This window comes from Vipera ursinii, assembly GCF_947247035.1.
Source record: "Vipera ursinii genome assembly, chromosome: 1".
Lineage (NCBI taxonomy): Eukaryota > Metazoa > Chordata > Lepidosauria > Squamata > Viperidae > Vipera > Vipera ursinii.
This window is the reverse complement of record NC_139512.1, coordinates 346,019,269-346,038,071: the sequence shown is the minus strand read 5'-3', so window position 1 is coordinate 346,038,071 and position 18,803 is coordinate 346,019,269. Positions and strand designations below refer to the sequence as shown.

Here is an 18,803-nt window from a genome sequence, read left to right as displayed (position 1 = left end):
GTTATTATTATTTTTCTTTCTTTTCTATCATCATCATTGTCATCTTCACCATCTTCATATTTATATCCTACTTTTTTGTTGGAGTCCTAATGCAAATTTCAAATATTTTCATTCATTTTATGCTCACACCAACAACCCAAAGCATTGGATTGAGAGAAAGCAATTCACCCAAAGACACACATGTTGAGGGTAGACTTGAACCTGGGTCTTCCTTATCTTATTCCACTACCTTAACCATTAGAACACATTGTCTCTCTGTTCTCTTCCATTCCTGAGTAGAAGAAACTAGGGGTTGAATCAGGATGCAGCTTTTCCTGTAACATTTAACTATCAGTTATTTCAATACATTTCCCAAACATAGAAAGCAAGAATCTTTAATGGGGATGCTGAGACTTTTGTGTGTGGAAATTATTGCCCTTTATAAAAGTAAAGTGGACTTAAAGCCCAATAAAATAAACCACTCAAGAAAACAGTATATGGATATTTATTCAGCCTTGGCTTATGTTAAGTCAATAAATCCTTTAACAATTGCTCCGGCTTAGACAGCATCAAGGAACTTCACCTTAAAAATCTTGTGAAAAGAGCATGTGATGGTGATGCAGCTATCTCAAGGTTATTCAAGTACATCTTTCCTTATCCCCATTCAAAGGCAGGAAAGATTTCACAGGGGCTGACAAACAAAGATTGTGGAAGGGAGGGAGATCAATGGAATCCATCAACAGGGATTTTAGGTTACAATCCGAGGAAGATGCCTGAAGGTAAGTTTCCATTAAACTCTGTAGGGCTTGCCTTTCAGTAGACCTGGAAAGAAATTAACTGTACATTTGCCAAATCTGTATTCCCACTTCTGATGCAGGTTGACTAAAACATTGCCTGAATGAGAAATTAGCATTGCAAGTGACACAGTTCCAATGTCATGCAGCTTTCCAAATTTGGATGCTTCTCCTGGCATTTAAATGCAAACACTAATCATATTCCCTTCATATTCCCATCAGAATCGAGTATAATATGAGATTTGGAGTTTCTCTTTGAATCTCTAACATGCCAGCTTCAAAATGTGGCAATACAATGTTTCCTTTTCTTTTCTTGGAAGGAGGAACAAACATTTCCCTCAAAACAACAAAAAATATATCACAGTATTGTTATAGCAGTAGCACAGCAATAGCATTTAGGGTTATATACTGCCCCATAGCACTTTTCAGCACTCTCTGAATAATGCTGTAGAAGCATTATTTGCATATTGCACATTGCCCCCCAACAATCTGGGTCGTCATTGGAAGGACCTTGGAAGGATGGAAAGCTGAGTCAATCTTGAGCCCCATCAGTTTTGAACTCCAGGCTGTGGGCAGAGTTTGCCTGCAATACTGCGCTTTAACCACTGCGCCACCAAGGCTATGTGAGTAACACAGTCTTATCTCTCTCCACTGTGCTTCTCTATCACCTCCCACAATTTTAAATGCCACCTTCTTTGGTCAAAAGCCTGCCTGTGCCTAAACTCAATGCATCTCCATCTTTAATTCTATTTATTTACCAAATGTTTATACCACCCATCACACTTGTGTGCCTCTGGGCAATTTGCAGATAAAACAGTAAATGATATAAATGCCATAGTTAAAAAAAAATTAAAAACCGGATTAAAACAAAGTTAAAAGGGACAATCACACAGTTAACAGCCAGAAGGAGAACCTTTGGCCCACCAACCTTTGCACTCCAGGGGTGCAAAGGATTCTGGGGTTCCCAGGCCAACTGACAGAGCCAGGTCTTAATGCTCTTCTGGAAGTCCAGGAGAGTGAGGACCTTTTGCTTCTGGGAACAATTTGTTCCATAGGGCAAGGCAGACAGCAGAGAAGGCTTTCTTCCTATACCCCATCAGTCAAAGTTCTTTAACTCAGGGTTCCTCAAAGTTGGCAACTTTAGGACTTGTGGACTTCAAAACCCAGAAGTTGAAGTCCACAAGTCTTAAAGTTGCCAAGGTGGAGGACTCCTGCTTTAGCTGATGGGCTCTGTAATGTGCCTTCCCTGCCTGTTGAGGTGCGAGGGGACCACAAAAGCCAGCTGGGTGACTTTGGGCCAGTCACTCTCTCTCTCAGCCCAATTCACCTCACAGGTTGCTGCTATGGAGAAAAGAGGAGGAGGAGGAAGGTGTGTTGGATATGTTCCCCACCTTGAGTTGTTTGTAAAAATAATAAAGGCAGGGTTCAAATAAAATAGAATAATGAAATAAAATTAAAAAAAAAACTGGGATGAGAGGGTTCCTTAGATAACCTGGTCCCATGCCATAAAGGGCTTTAAAAAAGTGATCAACACCTTAAATTGGACCCATAAACAAATTGGCACTCAATGTTGCAAAGGTGTTACATGTACCCAAAACTGCTTATGCCACTGCATTCTGCACCAGCTGCAGCTTCTGGGTACTCTTCAAGGCCAGCCCCATGTAGACCTCATTGCAGTAGTCAGTAAGGGAGATGCCCAAGGCATGAATGACTAAAAGAAGAGTTTATGAGCCATGGTGGCACAGTGGTTAGAATGCAGTACTGCAGGCTACTTCTGCTGCTGGCTGCCTGCAGTTTGGCAGTTCAAGTCTCACTGGCTCAAGGTTGACTCAGCCTTCCATCCTTCCAAGGTCGGTAAAATGAGGACACAGGTTGTTGTGGGACAATATGCTGACTCTGTAAACCATTTAGAGAGGGCTGTAAAGCACTATGAAGCGATAAATAAGTCTAAGTGCTATTACTCTTGCTAATGCTATGAAGTCATCCACAGGGTGTGGATACCAACCTGTTTTCTTAGTCAACAGTCTCTCAGCATAGTTAAAAGCTTAATATTGCCTCCAGAGAAGGTCTTTCAGATGCCCTTTTAGTAAACAGCAGCCTTTTCTGCTGCATATATAATACCCAGCTCTGAAGAATGAGCAACCTGAGAGGGATAAGAGCATTTAAGCTCAACCTATAGATGCCAGGGTTGAAAAGATGCCTTTGAAATGTATCTTTGGGGTTCATTGTTCAAAAGGAAACACCAATAGCTCCATTTGAAATCCATCTGCCCCCTCCCATCTGTTTTGCAGATATTCTACAATTTTCCTCCTGGGAGCAATAGCGTCTACTTTTTGTGGCCCAGGATGAATTGTGCATTAGGCTGTCCTGTCACATTTATATCAAGCAGAAAGCGGAAGAGAAACTCTCTTTTCTAAAAAATAAAATCAAGTTGGCCACGAGATGAGGAGGAAACAGAAGGACCTATTAATTCTAATCTTCTCACAAAATAGAATTTAACTCTACTGATACTCTTCAATAGATATCTCTGTCATAAAGTAGCTTTTAAGAAGAGGAGTTTAAAGTGGTTTTGTTAAAAGTAATCATGGTTAATTGGTTTCCTCTTGTGTTTAGGGCTGGCAAAATTAAAATTCAAGGCCCTGCTCAGCCATAGAACCTTTTTGGTGACCTTGACTAGTCTCTCTATTCCAGGCCAAGCTACTTCACAAGGAAAAGTAAGGAGGAGAAATGTTAGTGGCACCATCTTGAATTCCTGGAAGAATGGAAGGATGGAAGCATAGCAGATAAATAAATGGCAAAATGAAGTCTAATTGTACTTTAAAGAATCAAGAGTGCTCTGTAAGACTCACATCAGTCTTGCTACCTCACCACATAATTTTTTTTTTCAAATGACATTAATAAAAATGAAAAGCATGTATTACAGCCTCAGGAGAAAGGAAGAGATGTCCACTGAACTGTATGTAAGCCAATGCAAATTATTTTGTAGGGGAAGGCAGGGCAAAACCTGGGTTAGGAGTTAAACAAGGGATCAGCCTAGAATCCTTATATAGCCACAAGCAAACTAAGTCTGCCACCCAATACTGTTGACCCTTATTTAACCCTAAGCAGGTGTAACTGTAAGTAATAAATAAGTTTAATGTTTACTGTCAGCCATGAAAGAACAGGTCCATACCTGGAGGTCCAATTAAGCTGATTTATTACTAATCATGCCTATGCACAAGAATCTTCTGAACTAATAGTTAGCACCTGCTTGGAATTAGATAAGGGCCAATGGAATTCAAAGGGAATTGGACTTAGTTCATGTATGGCTATGTAGGGATTCTAGGCTGATTTCTCTTTTGACTCTGCCCACAGGTTTTGCCACTCCTTCTCTTACAAATTTTCATCTGTTAGTATTTGGTACTTTTGTAGGAGGCTGGTAAATCTCCTAGTTGGAATATTGATGAGATAGTCTTTAGGTAACATGAGAAAAAAAACCTCCATATGACCTCTGCCATCCATGCCACCACTCACTAAACCTGGCCATCTCTGACTCATCAGTGAACCCTAGACAATAAAACAAAAGATTTTCATTGTTTCACTGAAACTAAGCATGCCTTTAGCTAGAATATTGGAAACCAGCAACTTAATTAAAACTAAAGACAATCCCTTCAAGATATGAAAATGTTTTGCACACATAATAGACTTCCCCCAATGACAAATCTATCACCCAGGGTCAATACCTGGACTCTCAAAAGGCAAAGTGTCAATGCTGCTAACATCAGATGTTCTTGCTTTGACAACAGTTGAAAATGCAGCCATTTTTCACTATTGCTTTTAGAGGTAGTTGATGCTGGGAGGGGAAATGTGGATGAGAGTCCAGCTAGTTATAACAATAATAACTCAGCCGTGGGAACCCAAGGTCATTGGGCCCAGAGTTGATAGAGTTTTGGCAGGCTGGAGAGCTGGGGAGAAAGCCCACACTTCAAGCTAATTGGGGAATGTGATTTATGACTATTAATTGGAGGAGGGAATTGTGCTTTGTTACTTTGTATCCAGTGGAGGGGAATTTAGTTTTTGGTTTTGACTATGTAGTGCCCATACTTTGTTTCTTGAATAAAAGATTCTTGAAGGTAAGCAATGCCTCCAAGTTCTTTTGAAGAGTTTCATCTGTCAGAACCATGACGCAAAACCCTGCAGAGTGAGAAGCTGCATTTCTTCTGTACTGGACCCAGCCTTTTTTTTTTTTTTTGGTGGTGGGGGGGAACAGACTACATTCATACACTTCCACAACAAAAGATGGACCTTTCCATAAATGTGACCAAACTTTTCTTTTAATTTGTGGCCACCTTCAATTGCTAAATGGTCTGTTTTGCTGTCAAATAAACCTCATCTCTGTTTTAAGAATTTGTCCTGTTTTGAAAACCTGGCTCAGAAGGGGTCACAATTTCTTCTAATAGTTACTTATTCGTTTATGCCTTTAAATCAGTCTTCTTTATTGGTGAGTGCCTGGACAATTCCAAGCAATTATCCTGGCAACATTTTTAGAAGTGATTGCCATGTGGTTGTCTTCTCCCTAGCATGGAGAGAGTGAGGTTGACTCAAGATATGTAGTTGGCTTTGTGTTGAAGACAGGATTACAACTCACAGCCTTTTGCATGCTAAAGTCTAGTGCCTTTATGCTACACCAAGACTGGCTCTCTGCTATTAATTACTACTAGGTGTTATAAGTTGCTTCATTCATACCCCTAAGTAAAATCTAAGTAGTTTAAATACTTCGATACTATGCATTGTATAACAAAATATAAACACCAAATCAATATGTCAATCAATAGCCAATAACAGCAGCAGCTTCCTCTCATTGACTAGGAAGAATATCCTCACAGTAATAAAATCCACCCGTTGTTGTTAACCAAAGTAAGAAAGAAGAAGGAAGCATTTGTAAAGCACTTAAAGCTGAACTTGGAAACAAGGAGAAATGAGCAAACCACTAAGGGGAGGATTTGCAGGCCTTCTACTCCTGGATCTGCTCATTGCTTGAACATTGCCTATTGCTGAAGGTCCTTGTTCTTACTCAGAATACTAGCTGTGTTTAGGATAGTAAGAGAGATTGAGAGAGGGTGGCTTCCCATCATGGAACCCTTTATTTGTCTGCTAAATTTATATGCTGCCCATATCACTTTCCAAGGTACCAAATATGTTCCTGAAACTGAATTTTATCCAAACTTTGAACAAGGAAAATAGGATTTCAAGGAATCAAGTATGTGAAACAATGTTAATCCTAGTATGTTGTTGGTCTAAGGAACTCATGAATCAAAACAGGCTAATGGTGATCTTAGCCTGCCCACCAAGAACTGAAACAGACAGAAGAGTCATTCAGGATCCAAGCCAAGGATACTACTTAAACTAGAATCTCCATTCTCCTGGGAGTGGCCATTCCTGAGATGTAATTTCCTCCTAGCACTACTCTACCCATATTCTCTACATCACATCTAATACCACACCTTACCTGACAGTTATAACAATTAATCAGTGGAACGACTTGCCTCCAGAAGTTATGGATGTTCCAACACTGGAGGATTTTAAGAAGAGATTGGATAACCACTTGTCTGAAACGGTATACAGTTTCTTGCTTGAGCAGGGGGTTGGACTAGAAGGCCTCCAGGGTCCCTTCCAGCTCTGTTATGCTGGTATTCTGGCATGTGCCTCTTATATGCTTCTCCCTTATCTATGTTCTTTCCAAAACAGTAAAAAAAAATCTTGAGGGTCATAGGCACCTTTGGAATTTTGAGTCAAGCATGGGTGTTCTTGCAAAATGGTTGTCATGGTGACTGTGCCCATGAATAGAATGATATACAAGAGGTAACCTGATGTATAACTATTTGGTGCTCCCTAAAAGCATAAGGTACCCAATTTCTCCTTGATCCCGCAGCCTACACTAACTAGGGTGGCATTTTGCTGGCTGCAGCTAGTTTGCAATTTAGGAACACACTTAGACTTACAAAGCTTGCTTGAGGAACAAGGAAGGAGTTTTGAATCACTCCTTCTTATATGCCAATTGCAACCTTTCCTAGAACTGGAACACAGACTAGAATACAGAATAACAGAGTAGGAAGGGACCTTGGAGGTCTTCTAATCTAACCCCTGCTTAAAAAGGAGACCCTGTACCATTCAGGACAAATGGCTGTCCAATCTCTTCTTAATAACCTCCAGTGAGAGACCACCCATAACTGCTGGAGGCAAGCCCTTCCACAGATTATTTGTTCTTACTGTCAAGAAATGTCTCCTTAATTCTAGGTTGCTTCTCTCCTTGATTAGTTTCCACCCGTTGCTTCTAGTCTTGCCCTCGGGTGCTTTCGAGAGTAAGTTGAGTCTCTCTTCTCTGGGACAGCTTCTCAAATATTGAAAGACTGCTAGCATCACTGCAGATGGGGACTGTAGTCAAGAAATTAAAAGATGCTTGCTCCTCGGGAGGAAAGCCATGGCAAATCTAGACAGCACACTAAAAAGCAGAGACATCACCCTGTCAACAAAAGTGCACATAGTCAAGGCTATGGTCTTCCCAGTTGCAATGTATGGCAGTGGAAACTGGACCATAAGAAAGGCTGAGCGCCAAAGAATTGAAACCTTTGAACTATGGTGCTGGAGAAGACTCCTGCGAGTTCCTTGGACTGCAAGGCGATCAAACCGGTCAGTCCTAGAAGAGATCAACCCTGACTGCTCTTTAGAAGGCCAGATCCTGAAGCTAAAACTCAAATACTTTGGCCACCTAATGAGAAGGAAGGACTCACTGGAGAAGAGCCTCATGCTGGGAAAGATTGAGGGCAAGAGAAGAAGGGGACGACAGAGAATAAGGTGGCTGGATGGAGTCATTGAAGCAGTAGGCGTGATGGACTCCAGAAGATGGTAGAGGACAGGAAGGCCTGGAGGAACATTGTCCATAGGGTCGCGATGGGTCGGACACGACTTCGCAACTAACAACAACAACAACAGCATCTCACACCTAGTTTCTCTCTTCATTAGACTAGACACACTCAATTCCTGTAACCGTTGACTGTATGCCTTAGCCTCCAGCCTCTTAATCATCTTTATTGTTTTTCTCTGAACTCTTTCTAGACTCTCAACATCTGCGGCCACAACTGGATGCATTGTTTCAAGCGTGGAATTACCAGTACAGTATAAAAAGGTACTAACATGTCATGTGATCTTGATACTTGATACCTGATATCAGACATTGTGATGCAATTTTGGAATGACAGGATTTGTGCGATGATGTCATGAAACGTTACAATTTTGGCAGCACTGTGGCTTGCCACAGATGCTATTGGGCTGTTCTAACTTAAAAGTCCAATCTCTTCTTTAAAACTTCTTGGAAGCTGCATTCCTTTCCCCATTCTATATGCTTCATTGTAAAATTGCTGTTAAAAAAAGTGTGGGGGAGTCCAACTTTGTCCTGATCAATATGCAACATTTTTTTCAGTCAGGCACAGTGACTTGCTTCCATTTCAATTGCCGCTTCCTTCCTGTGTCCTATTCCAGTCAACTGCACACTCTTCCCCTAACAGGTTCTCTGAAAATGTTGGGATTCTCTGCTCTTGCATTAAATCCGATTTTACACATTTTATGACTTGTCATAGTGAAATAATGTGGAATGGCCAGGAAACCTATGATGGGCTTTAGATAAAAGCTTAAGGGGGAGATGAAGGCTTTCTGTTCATAATCCTTGAACTGCTTTGTCAATGTCATTTTTGTGCCATTCTTGAACTCTCATTTGATTTATGGTTAGGCCACTTTTTTAAGACGTGGCATTTGCAATTCTCAAAATGCAGAGGAAGCTACGTCTAGCTTCAAAAGTGCAATATTTTCCATGCAAAAACCATATTATTGTTTTGCAGTTGCTCTGTATGCCACGTGCTTGATTGCTTTCTCTCAGAATCTCCTAGGATTCTGATACTTTATTTTCGGATCCTTTGAAATGGACAAATGCCTTTTTGGACACAACAATTGATTAGGAGAATTATGCTGGTACGCTTTGCCTACAAACTCTGCAAGCTCTAATGAATTGCAGAACACAGGTAGTCCTTGACTTAGAGCCATTCATTTAGTGACTGTCCAAAGTCACTTGGTGGAGCAGTGGGCTAATGCCTCCTTAAGTAACACCAGCTGCCTGCAATTAGTGCAGGTTCGAGTCCCACCAGGCTCAAGGTTGACTCAGCCTTCCATCCTTCTGAGGTAGGTAAAATGAGGACCCAGATTGTTGGGGGCAATAAGCTGACTTTGTAATAATGCCGCTTGGGGTGTGTGTGAAAGCCCTAATAAGCAGGTATATACATAGAATGAAGGCTACTGCTAAGCTTGTAAGCCGCCCTGAGTCTTCGGAGAAGGGCGGGATATAAATGGAATTAAAATAAATAAAATAAATAAAGTTACAAGAGAACTGAAAAAAAATGACTTATGCCTGTTTTTCACACTTATGACCACTGCAGCATCCCCGTGGTCACATGATCAAACTTTGGATGCTTGGCAACTGGCATGTATTTGTGTCGGTTGCAGTGTCCTGGGATGATCCTCTTTTGTGACCTTCTGAAAAGTAAAGTCAGTGGAGAAGTAGGGTTCATTTAACCGTGTTACTAATTTAACTGCTGCGGTGATTTGCTTAACAACTGTGGCAAGGAAGGTCCCAAAGTGGGGCAAAACTCATTTGATAACTGCCTCGGCTAGCAACAGAAATGTTGGGCTCATTTGTGGTTGTACCTTGAGGACTACTTGTAATTCAGATTTATAGACCTTAAGCCAGGGGTGTCAAACTCAATTTCATTGAGGGCCGCATCAGCATTGTGGTTGCCCTCAGGGGGCCGGGTGGGTATGGCCAGGGTGGGCGTGGCCTACTGGGTGGGCGTGGCTAGAGTGCTTATGGCCTACTGGGTGGGCGTGGCCAGCTCTACATCGTTCACATCAAGGGTGCCTATGGGGGCCTGGGCAGGAGTGGGACAGATCTGAGGGTCTCTGGCAGGAGGAGGGTCTCTGGGCCAGGGCCAAGGCAGTGGGGGCCGTTCCCTCACTGTTTCCAGGATGGCTTCACGGGCCGCATGAAACCACTTCACGGGCCGGATCCGGCCCCCGGGCCTTGTGTTTGACATGTCTGCCTTAAGCAAAGGAGAGAGCAAAGGAGAGAGCAGAGACGTGCTTTTCACAGAGGCTTTTCATATTTATTCCCACAGGGGAATAAATAACAGAATAACAAAATAACAGTTGGAAGGGATCTCGGAGGTCTTCTAGTCCAACCCCCTGCTTTGGCAAGAAACCCTATACCATTTCAGACAAATGGGTGTCCAATCCCTTCTTAAAAACCTCCAGTATTGGAGCACCCACAACTTCTGGAGGCAAGTCATTCCACCGATTAATTGTTCTCAATGTCAGGAAATTTTTCTTTAGTTCTAAATTGCTTCTCTCCTCAGTTAGTTTCCATCCGTTGCTTCTTGTTCTGCCTTCGGGTGCTTTGGAGAATAGCTTGGCTCCCTCTTCTTTTGTGGCAGCCCCTGAGATATTGGAACACTGCTATCGTTCCTTTCATTAAACTAGACATACCCAATTCCTGCAGCCATTCTTTGTTATGTTTTAGCATCCTATCCCCTAATCATCTTTGTTGCTCTTCTCTGCACTTTTTCCTAGAGTCTCAACATCTTTTTTAGATTGCAGTATTCCAAGTGTGGTCTTACCCACTGATGGGATTCAAATACGCGAACAACCGGTTCTCTGCATGGATGCCGCTTCCAGAAGTCCATTCTGGGCCTGGGCAACAAAAAAAATTAGCTACCGGTTCTGCCAAAGTGGTGTGAACCGGCTGAATCTTACCAAACTTTAAACATTGGGGTGGGTTTTTTTTTCTTTCTTCCTTCCCCCTTTTGTGCAATATTGCTCATTCCTTGCCTTGGAAAGTCTTATTAACAGAGAAGGGAAAACGTAAACACAAGTAAATAGAAATGCAGTAACCTTTGGTCAAGATATTGTCTTGTCACATTTGAAATGTAGTCTGCAATTTCGTTTCCTTTTCGTCCCCTTCAATTCAATTAAAAAAAAAAGAATTGTGAAAGAGAAATGAGCTGACAGTGAAGGATTATAACAGCACATCTTACATGGTCACCTACCAGCCTGCGGTGAATTCCACATGTGCATCAAAGAAGCCTGTAATCTGCCCTGAGGCCACTTTCCAGCCTTCAATGCGAGCTCGGATCAAACCTTCTCTTTTCTGGTTACGGACGACCTTCACCAGGCCTGGATATCTCTTGTTGACGTATTCTTCCAGTGGTGCCTTCAATTCTTCTAGAAGGAGAAGTGAAAACAATGACCAAATGCAAGAAGCTTGAGTGCCTAATTCACAGTATACATTCAAACAACTTCTCTATCTTCTTTCTGAGGTTCTCCAAATCCACCACGACAGCAACAGCAATAGCACTTTGACTTATATGCCATCCTTTAGTGCTTTGCAGCACTCACCGAGAGGTTTATAAATCTCAGCATATTGTCTGCAACCATCTGGATCCTCATTTTACTGACCTGGGAAGGATGGAAGGCTGAGTCAAGGCTTGAGCCTGTCAGGATCAAACTCCCGGCAGTGGGCAGAATTAGCCTGCAATACTGCATTCTAACCACTGTGCCACCAGGGCTCTCAACTAATAGTAATCTGTTGGATGGTTTACCATACTTTTGAGAAAGGAAAGAAAGGAATATGTTACCATATCTTGAAAGAGGCAGAAATCTTTGAAAGGATCCACTCTCACAAGGTATGGTCTGGCCTTTGGGGTATCTTTCTCCCACCGTCTGTGATTCCTTGCCATAAAAAAAATATTAAGTGTAGTTCCCAGCTAATCAAAAAATGTTTCATCTGACACTTGGACATTGTTTCAATTGATCAGCTGAGTTACATTGGCAATTAGCTTAGGCTTAGGATTTTCTTAAATAGAGGTGAATGGTCACTTTGGAACCGGGCCATGGAAGTAGTGGGTGAGTGTATGTGTCTGTGTACAAGCGCAAAGCTGTGTTTGTGAAAGTGGTGTGCACACATGTATGTGTCTGCAGCTATCCTGTCTCCCCACCCCCACCTCGCTGTTGCTGTCTCCACTGGTCCACTGAGCTGGAAAGATTGGAGACCTCTGTTATAGAAGAATCTCCAAAGTGTTGTATAGATCTCAGGAAAGATACAGTTTGGTTAACTCCACAACATTTCCCATGATATGTTGGATAAGAGGGAATTAGCTTAACTTTATAAGCCATAGTGGTGCAGTGGTTAGAATGCAATACTGCAGGCTACTTTTGCTGACTGCTGGCTGACTGCAGTTCGGCAGTTTGATTCTACCAGCTCACGATTGACTCAGCCTTCCATCCTTACAAGATCAGTAAAATGAGGACCCAGATTGTTTGGGGCCAATATGCTGACTCTGTAAACCACTTAGAGAGAGCTGTAAAGCACTGTGAAGTGGTATACGTATAAGTCTAAGTGCTATTACTATTTATACAAAGTTAGATAGGGTTGCTAGATTGAGAAACCCCTACTGCCATCTTGTAGTCATCTGAGTTTTTGCAATCCCATTCTGGTGGCACTCATTTAGGGCTAATATAATCCCCATTGGATAGTTGACTAGATCAATTAGCTGGGCAGTTTTCCTTTTTGGAGTTAGCACAAAATGCTAACCCTTTTTCATTCTGACACAACTAAACATGTATAGGAATGCAGTTGACTAAGTGGCCAGCTGCAAATGAACTAACTGCTTGGATGGAGTTTGGGAGTTATCATCAGGATTTGGGAGTTATCATCAGGATTTAAATTAAGATCTCTTAAGTCACTGTTCCACCCAAGCTATTATCTAATGGTAGGGCCAGATCTATTTAATGGCAGGGCAGTTTCTGCTGTAGACAAGTTGAACTACTAATGTCTGTTTATGATTCAAAGAAGAACAAAACCAAATCTAGGTAATGATAGAAGAGAATATTTATAGCTCAGGGTTGAAATGTGGGGTTCTTGGTGCTTCTGAGCTTGACAGTTTTCTTGCAGACATTTCATTACCAAACTAGGTAACATCACCATTGCACTAATGATGTTACCTAGTTTGGTAATGAAATGTCTGTAAGGAAACCACCAAGCTCAGAGACCTCTAAGCGCCCCATACGAAATGTAGGTGTGTCCATACATATTTTTGCAAGCCAGATATTTACCCATTTTCTTAATCATTTTTTATTTTATTCAAAAAAAGTAAAAATATAAAGCACCATTTAAAAAAAAAACAATAAGAAAAAATAGAACAAGCAAGACATTAAAAAGAAAAAGGTGCACTGAAAAAAGACTAATACATATACACACATTGTCCTCCCTAGTTGAATGCTGATTTGTATATTACAACAATATTAGTTTCCCACCACTTGAGAAACAAGCCAAAATAATGTTAAAATATTAAACTACTAATTCTATATACAAATTGTTAACCTGCCATCTATATATTATATTAATAACAAAATAGTTAATAGGAAGAACAGCAATAATAAAAAACAAGATTAAAATTCCAAAACCCTCTGTTAACAAACTGCTATTGTAATCAACTCATAGAAAATTTACCACGGCTTCTTAACTATCCCAAATCATCCCCAAAATTAACCCTCATGGGTCCTGGATCAAATATCCTTATTTGTTCCTTAATACCATCTCTTATCAGTTATTTTCTGATTAAATACAATAGATCCAATCTTTAAAGTAAGTCTCTTTCTCATATTTTTTTTAAATTGCACATCTAATGCAATTCTTCCATTTTCTATCTGCCCAGTTCTCCTCCTGTTTTTTATAATGTAACAATCTTGGAATGCCAAAAGCAGTGGCCAGCAGCTACTATCTAATGATTTAGACATCACATCAAATCCAATTTAATGGCACCAAGTTCTATTTATGATTTCTAGTTCTGGTTAGTTGCCCAGTGACATGCTTTACTGATCTTGGACATGCCATAGTTTGGAGCACTAATTTGATGAGATCACAATAGCTGTACTGAAATTTCTGAAATAAATTGAAATGTCATCTTCTTACAGGATTTGGACATCAATTCAGAAACATATTAAGGCAATGAGGTAGAATACAGATAGCAACTTACAACAGCCGAGTGGAAAATATCACAGTGGTTAGCCAAAATGCTAAAAACAGATGACCCTATTTGACACTAATATTATCTACAAAATAGATGGAGATTCCATCGCACTCCACGCTAATGTGGAATATACAAACATGGCTTTTCTTGAACCTGGCAAAAGTGTCATTGTGTGCCAAGGTCAAGGATTTGATGAGCTGACCATAACCAACCCACCAACGATTGGCACCACAGCAAAGTAATACACTGGCTAAAGTTGCCACATGGACCAAATTGTGGTTTTCATTCAGTAACTTGGAAAATTGTTTCTAATTTGAGACAGGCTATAAATCAAAGGAAGATTTTGTTCCAGGCATTCCGTTCTTTTCATTCCTTTGACTTTCTCTACATGTCGTATACTTTTTCTCATTTTTTTTTTGTCTTCCTGAAGCTGCTAGTTGTAAAAGTACTTTTTTCCAAATGGCAAATGGCCTTTCTTTGTTTTTCCTTGAAGATGATTTCCTTCTCACTGAGGAAGTGAAACATCTTCAAGGAAAAGCAAAAAAAAATAAAAAATAAATGTCCAGGTTCCTTTTTGAGAAAGCACCTTTGGGACAACCATGACCTGGAGGATTGAGAATCTTCATAGACACCACGATGCTTGTGTTTTCAAGGAGGAGAAGAAAGAGGGATGAACAGGTGGAGGAGAAGAAGGGGAAGGAGAAAGGGCAAAGGAAATAAATCTCCAGGTTTGGCATTAAATATGTGGGCAATATGATTTCCTAGCCATTTCTGATTCTTGCCCAAAGGAGAAAAGACAATCCTTAAATGTTCAGATGTAAAATATGGGCAAAGTCATCATTGAATTAGTGACATTTAGATTCATATCATGGCAGACAGCCAGCTGCTATAAAGACTGCTATGAAATAAAAAAAAACAGAAATGAGATTATTGGAGAAAGGCCATTAGAAAGGACTTTTTCTTTAATGACTCAGATTCCATTGCCACGCCTGGTCAAGTTAATTTCAGCCCAGATTTATGTCCTCCTCCTTCACCTTTCTTGGAATGCTAGGCTCAAGGTCAAAGGTTCTTCTGAGTTAAAAAGATTGGATAGCATGGGACAGAAAACGTCTCTGCCTGAGAAAGAGGAAAACTCTTTCAGTTTAAAAACTTAGTTCCCACACTGCACTATATATGGTTTGCTTAACCTTGGTTGGTTAATAGACATTTATAAAGACACCCTCAAGTCAATTTCAACTCCTGGGAGTTGCATTGGACATGTCAATGCAGTTGTTTTGGCAATAACATGGAAGTGGTTTGATATTGCCATTTTCTGAGGCTCTTTTTGATTTCTGATTTTGTCTACATCCCAAAAATTTCCTAGTGGTTTTCCTTCCGAAGAAGGAAGCATTCTTAGCTTCTGAGCCCAAGCAGATGGGCCAAATGCTGCTACATGATAAAATGTAAAAATAATAATAATAATAATCTACCCAATGCCCCTTTCCTAGTTTTCCTAGTAGTAAATCATGGCAGTGAGAGTTGCACCATAAGGAAGGCTGAGCACCAAAGAACTGATGCTTTCAAATTGCTGGTGCTGGAGAAGACTCTTGGGAGTCCATTGGACTGCAAGGAAATCAAATTCTATTCTATTCTATTCTATTCTATTCTATTCTATTCTATTCTATTCTATTCTATTCTATTCTATTCTATTCTATTCTATTCTATTCTATTCTATTCTATTCTATTCTATTCTATTCTATTCTACATCAGTCAATCCTAATAGAAATTGACACTGACTGTTCTTTGGAAGGACATCTACTGAAGCTGAAGCCCAAATGCCGCTTGGGTGTGTGTGTGAAAGCCCTAATAAGCAGGCATATACATAGAATGAAGGCTATTGCTAAGCTTGTAAGCCGCCCTGAGTCTTCGGAGAAGGGCGGGATATAAATGGAATTAAAATAAATAAATAAATAAATGCTTTGGCCACCAAATGAGAAGAGAGGACTCATTGGAAAAGTTGGGAAAGATGGAAGGCAAAAGGAGAAGGAGAAGGCAAAGGATGAGATGGTTAAATAGTGTCATCAATGCAATGAACATGAATTTGGGCAAAGTCCAGGAGACAGTGGCAGACAGTGAGTCCTGGTGTATTGTGGTCCATGAGGTCACAAAGAGTTGGACATGATTTTTAGCAATTGAACAACAAATGCCCCTTTCCTGTTACATTCTGTCCCAATTGGGGAGAGTGAGGGATAATCTGGGTTTCAGCTTTTCAGAAAATGTACAAGCACATCCATTGGGCCATTTCATTAAAATTCAATTAAGTTTCAGTAAAGAGAAGAAGGGGAGGAAAAAAAATCTTATTATTATAGTCGTTTTATGAGACCCACCACCAATAAATGGAATCTTACTTGCATTTAACAAATGAGTTTAACTGATTATTGTGTGAAACCTGAACGCATTTAGAAGAAGAAAAATGATAAATATATAGCAATCTCCTTTAGAGTTTAGGTGGCATTCTAGGTATTAAAAAGTGGGGAACTCATTTAAAAGATGAAATCTTTCCTCTTTCATTCAGCAGCCAGGATCTACAAGCCAGCAGTGGATCAAATCTGGACCAGATGTTCTATTTAGTGATCCAAAACAAGGCAAACACATTCAGCATTTGGGAAAGGCCTGGGTGGGTGCACTCACAAAATGGCTGCCATGGGAATCAAGTCCACTTAGAAAATGGCTGCCTTAGTGGAGCTCCATATGCCTATTGATCAGGAGACAAACATTTCATCAGAAGCATATTTTTCACCAACCCAGTAGCAGAAACATGTTGGATGTTTTAGTTCAGTGAAAAATACATATTTTTCCCCTTTCACACCATTTTCCTCTTAGTTTCTACCATCCCAGCAGGGTGACTTCATGGAGACCAGATACACTGCAGGATGGTATGAAGGGTTGACAAGCTGTCAGCTTCTACTTAATTTTACCTATCTTTTTATTTTTAAAAAAACATGATTCAAAAAAGAGTAATTCTTTGATTAGAAGAATATTAAAAAGTTAGGAGGGGAGCCTATCAGTGGGCACACAGGGCGCACTGCCTATCTAAATGATTCCTGTCATCAAACCTCACATTTGTGCACAGTTCAGTTAATTCATGCAATGTAAACTGCAAATATTTTGTTTATCAAATTTAAATATATTTCAATGTTGCAAATATGCAACCTAGGTACCTATATTTGTGTCTGTCACTTCATATGAATTAGAATTTCCATCCATGGAAAATGGAGGAAAACAGATTTTTAACATGATCTTAATAGAAACATCCTAGCCATCAGTACTTTTGTGTGGAACAGTTCTGCTTCACTGGAAATATTTTAACTGGGTTGCATCTGTTAGGGAAATAACCATCAGCAGAAAACTGGATTCAATGACTTTAAAATTCCTTACTATTTTGTCCCTGTGCATATGTTTAGGATTTAAGGAGCCTGGAGGATATTGGTGTTCAATAATATTTCTGCTTTACCATGAAGGTCTAAAATAGAGTATAAGGGTATGATTGGTCAAAAGCCCACTTAAGAAGCTTGTGTCACATTCAAAAAATTGTTTCATAATGGTTGGAGTTCCTTAAGTATATATTGTTTCCTAAAGCTCTACTACATTTTTTTTACATATTTTTTTTTCTTCCAACCAGGGGTGCCTATATAATCCTCTTCCAGTACCATGTTCTATGCATCTGCCCATGAAAATTGACACTGTCATAAATCTGTTCATCTTTAAGTGTACCAGATGATTCATAGTTTTCCTTTAACAAGAAGATTACGTCTATCTGGAGTTGAAAACAACAGAATCTATCTCTGCAGTTGCAAGGTCCAAACTGCAAGGCTGGACATTGAATGGGGCCTGAGATTCTACTCTAGATTCATTGATTTGGGAGGAAAACCCGTGCATCTCAGTTGGTCTTGTCATTGAACAAACATCCAGAGATGGGATCATTAATGGTGGCTTTTATGTATCTATGTTGTTTTTGGTGAGCCAAATTTCAATACATTACCAGGGCTATGAAGATCCTCAAAAAAAAAATCCATGTGGGATGGCAACCTCATTTAACAGAACAGTCAACTGATTTATTTTTTAAAAGCTGATGTTGATGTTATTCATTCAATTGTGCCCAACTGTTGGTTATTCTGTGGTCCAGGTCTCTCCACATCTTACAATCTTGCACTGCTTCTTTGAGTTGTTCTATGCTCTGGCTAGTGTCAGCTTTGATGGTGTCCAGCCATTGTGTTTTTTGATGACCTGGTTTCCTTTTACTGCTAATTCTTCCCAACATAATTGCTTTCTCCAGTGAACTCCATCATGTGAGACTTAAAAAAAAACCTAAGGATACTTAAATTATTATCTAGTGAGGATTTTTTTAAAAAAACTGAGCTGGGTAAAGTACCTCGAGAATCTTTTTATCTTTGCATAAATTTTAAATAGTGTAGCACATTTACAGTAGTACTAAGTTTGCCTATGGTTTTCATTTCTTTTCTGAGGTTTCTTAGAATTCCTCTGGAAACATTTAGCGTCTTGTAGAAAGAAATTGCTGAAGAAGGAACTCAGCAATGAGACAAGGTGTTTCTAGGAGCACTCTGGGCTTTTTAATAGCTAAGTTGGAAACAAACATTTTTCTCCCTCAGTCATTTTCCTACAAATCACACCTCAATCCTCCAGGGCTTCTACAGGACAATATGACCACAAGCCAAACTATAGCCATAAATATTATTTTATTGTGGATCCCTCTGGGAGTGAAAATACCAAATCCATTTCAAGAGAAATTAATGGATGGTTCTTGTAGATTCAATGAAATACAATCTCATCGCAAAAGATTTCACTCTCTCCCAGTGTGTGTAGTCAGCCTGGCCTCTAGGGCAGGGGAAGAATGGAGAATCTGGGAGCCTTCATTAGCATC

General features: G+C 40.1%; 1 protein-coding gene across 1 annotated transcript in view; it reads right to left on the bottom strand.

The window, feature by feature from the left end:
- The window catches only part of GALNT17 (polypeptide N-acetylgalactosaminyltransferase 17), a gene marked incomplete at its 5' end in the record, with an annotated part of 305,373 nt that overhangs the window by 140,365 nt on the left and 146,205 nt on the right, over positions 1-18,803 (bottom strand). Inside the window, one exon of the mRNA XM_083379748.1 lies at positions 10,901-11,075. Coding sequence (XP_083235874.1) covers positions 10,901-11,075 — 175 coding nt within the window. The remainder of the gene's footprint in view (positions 1-10,900; positions 11,076-18,803) is intronic.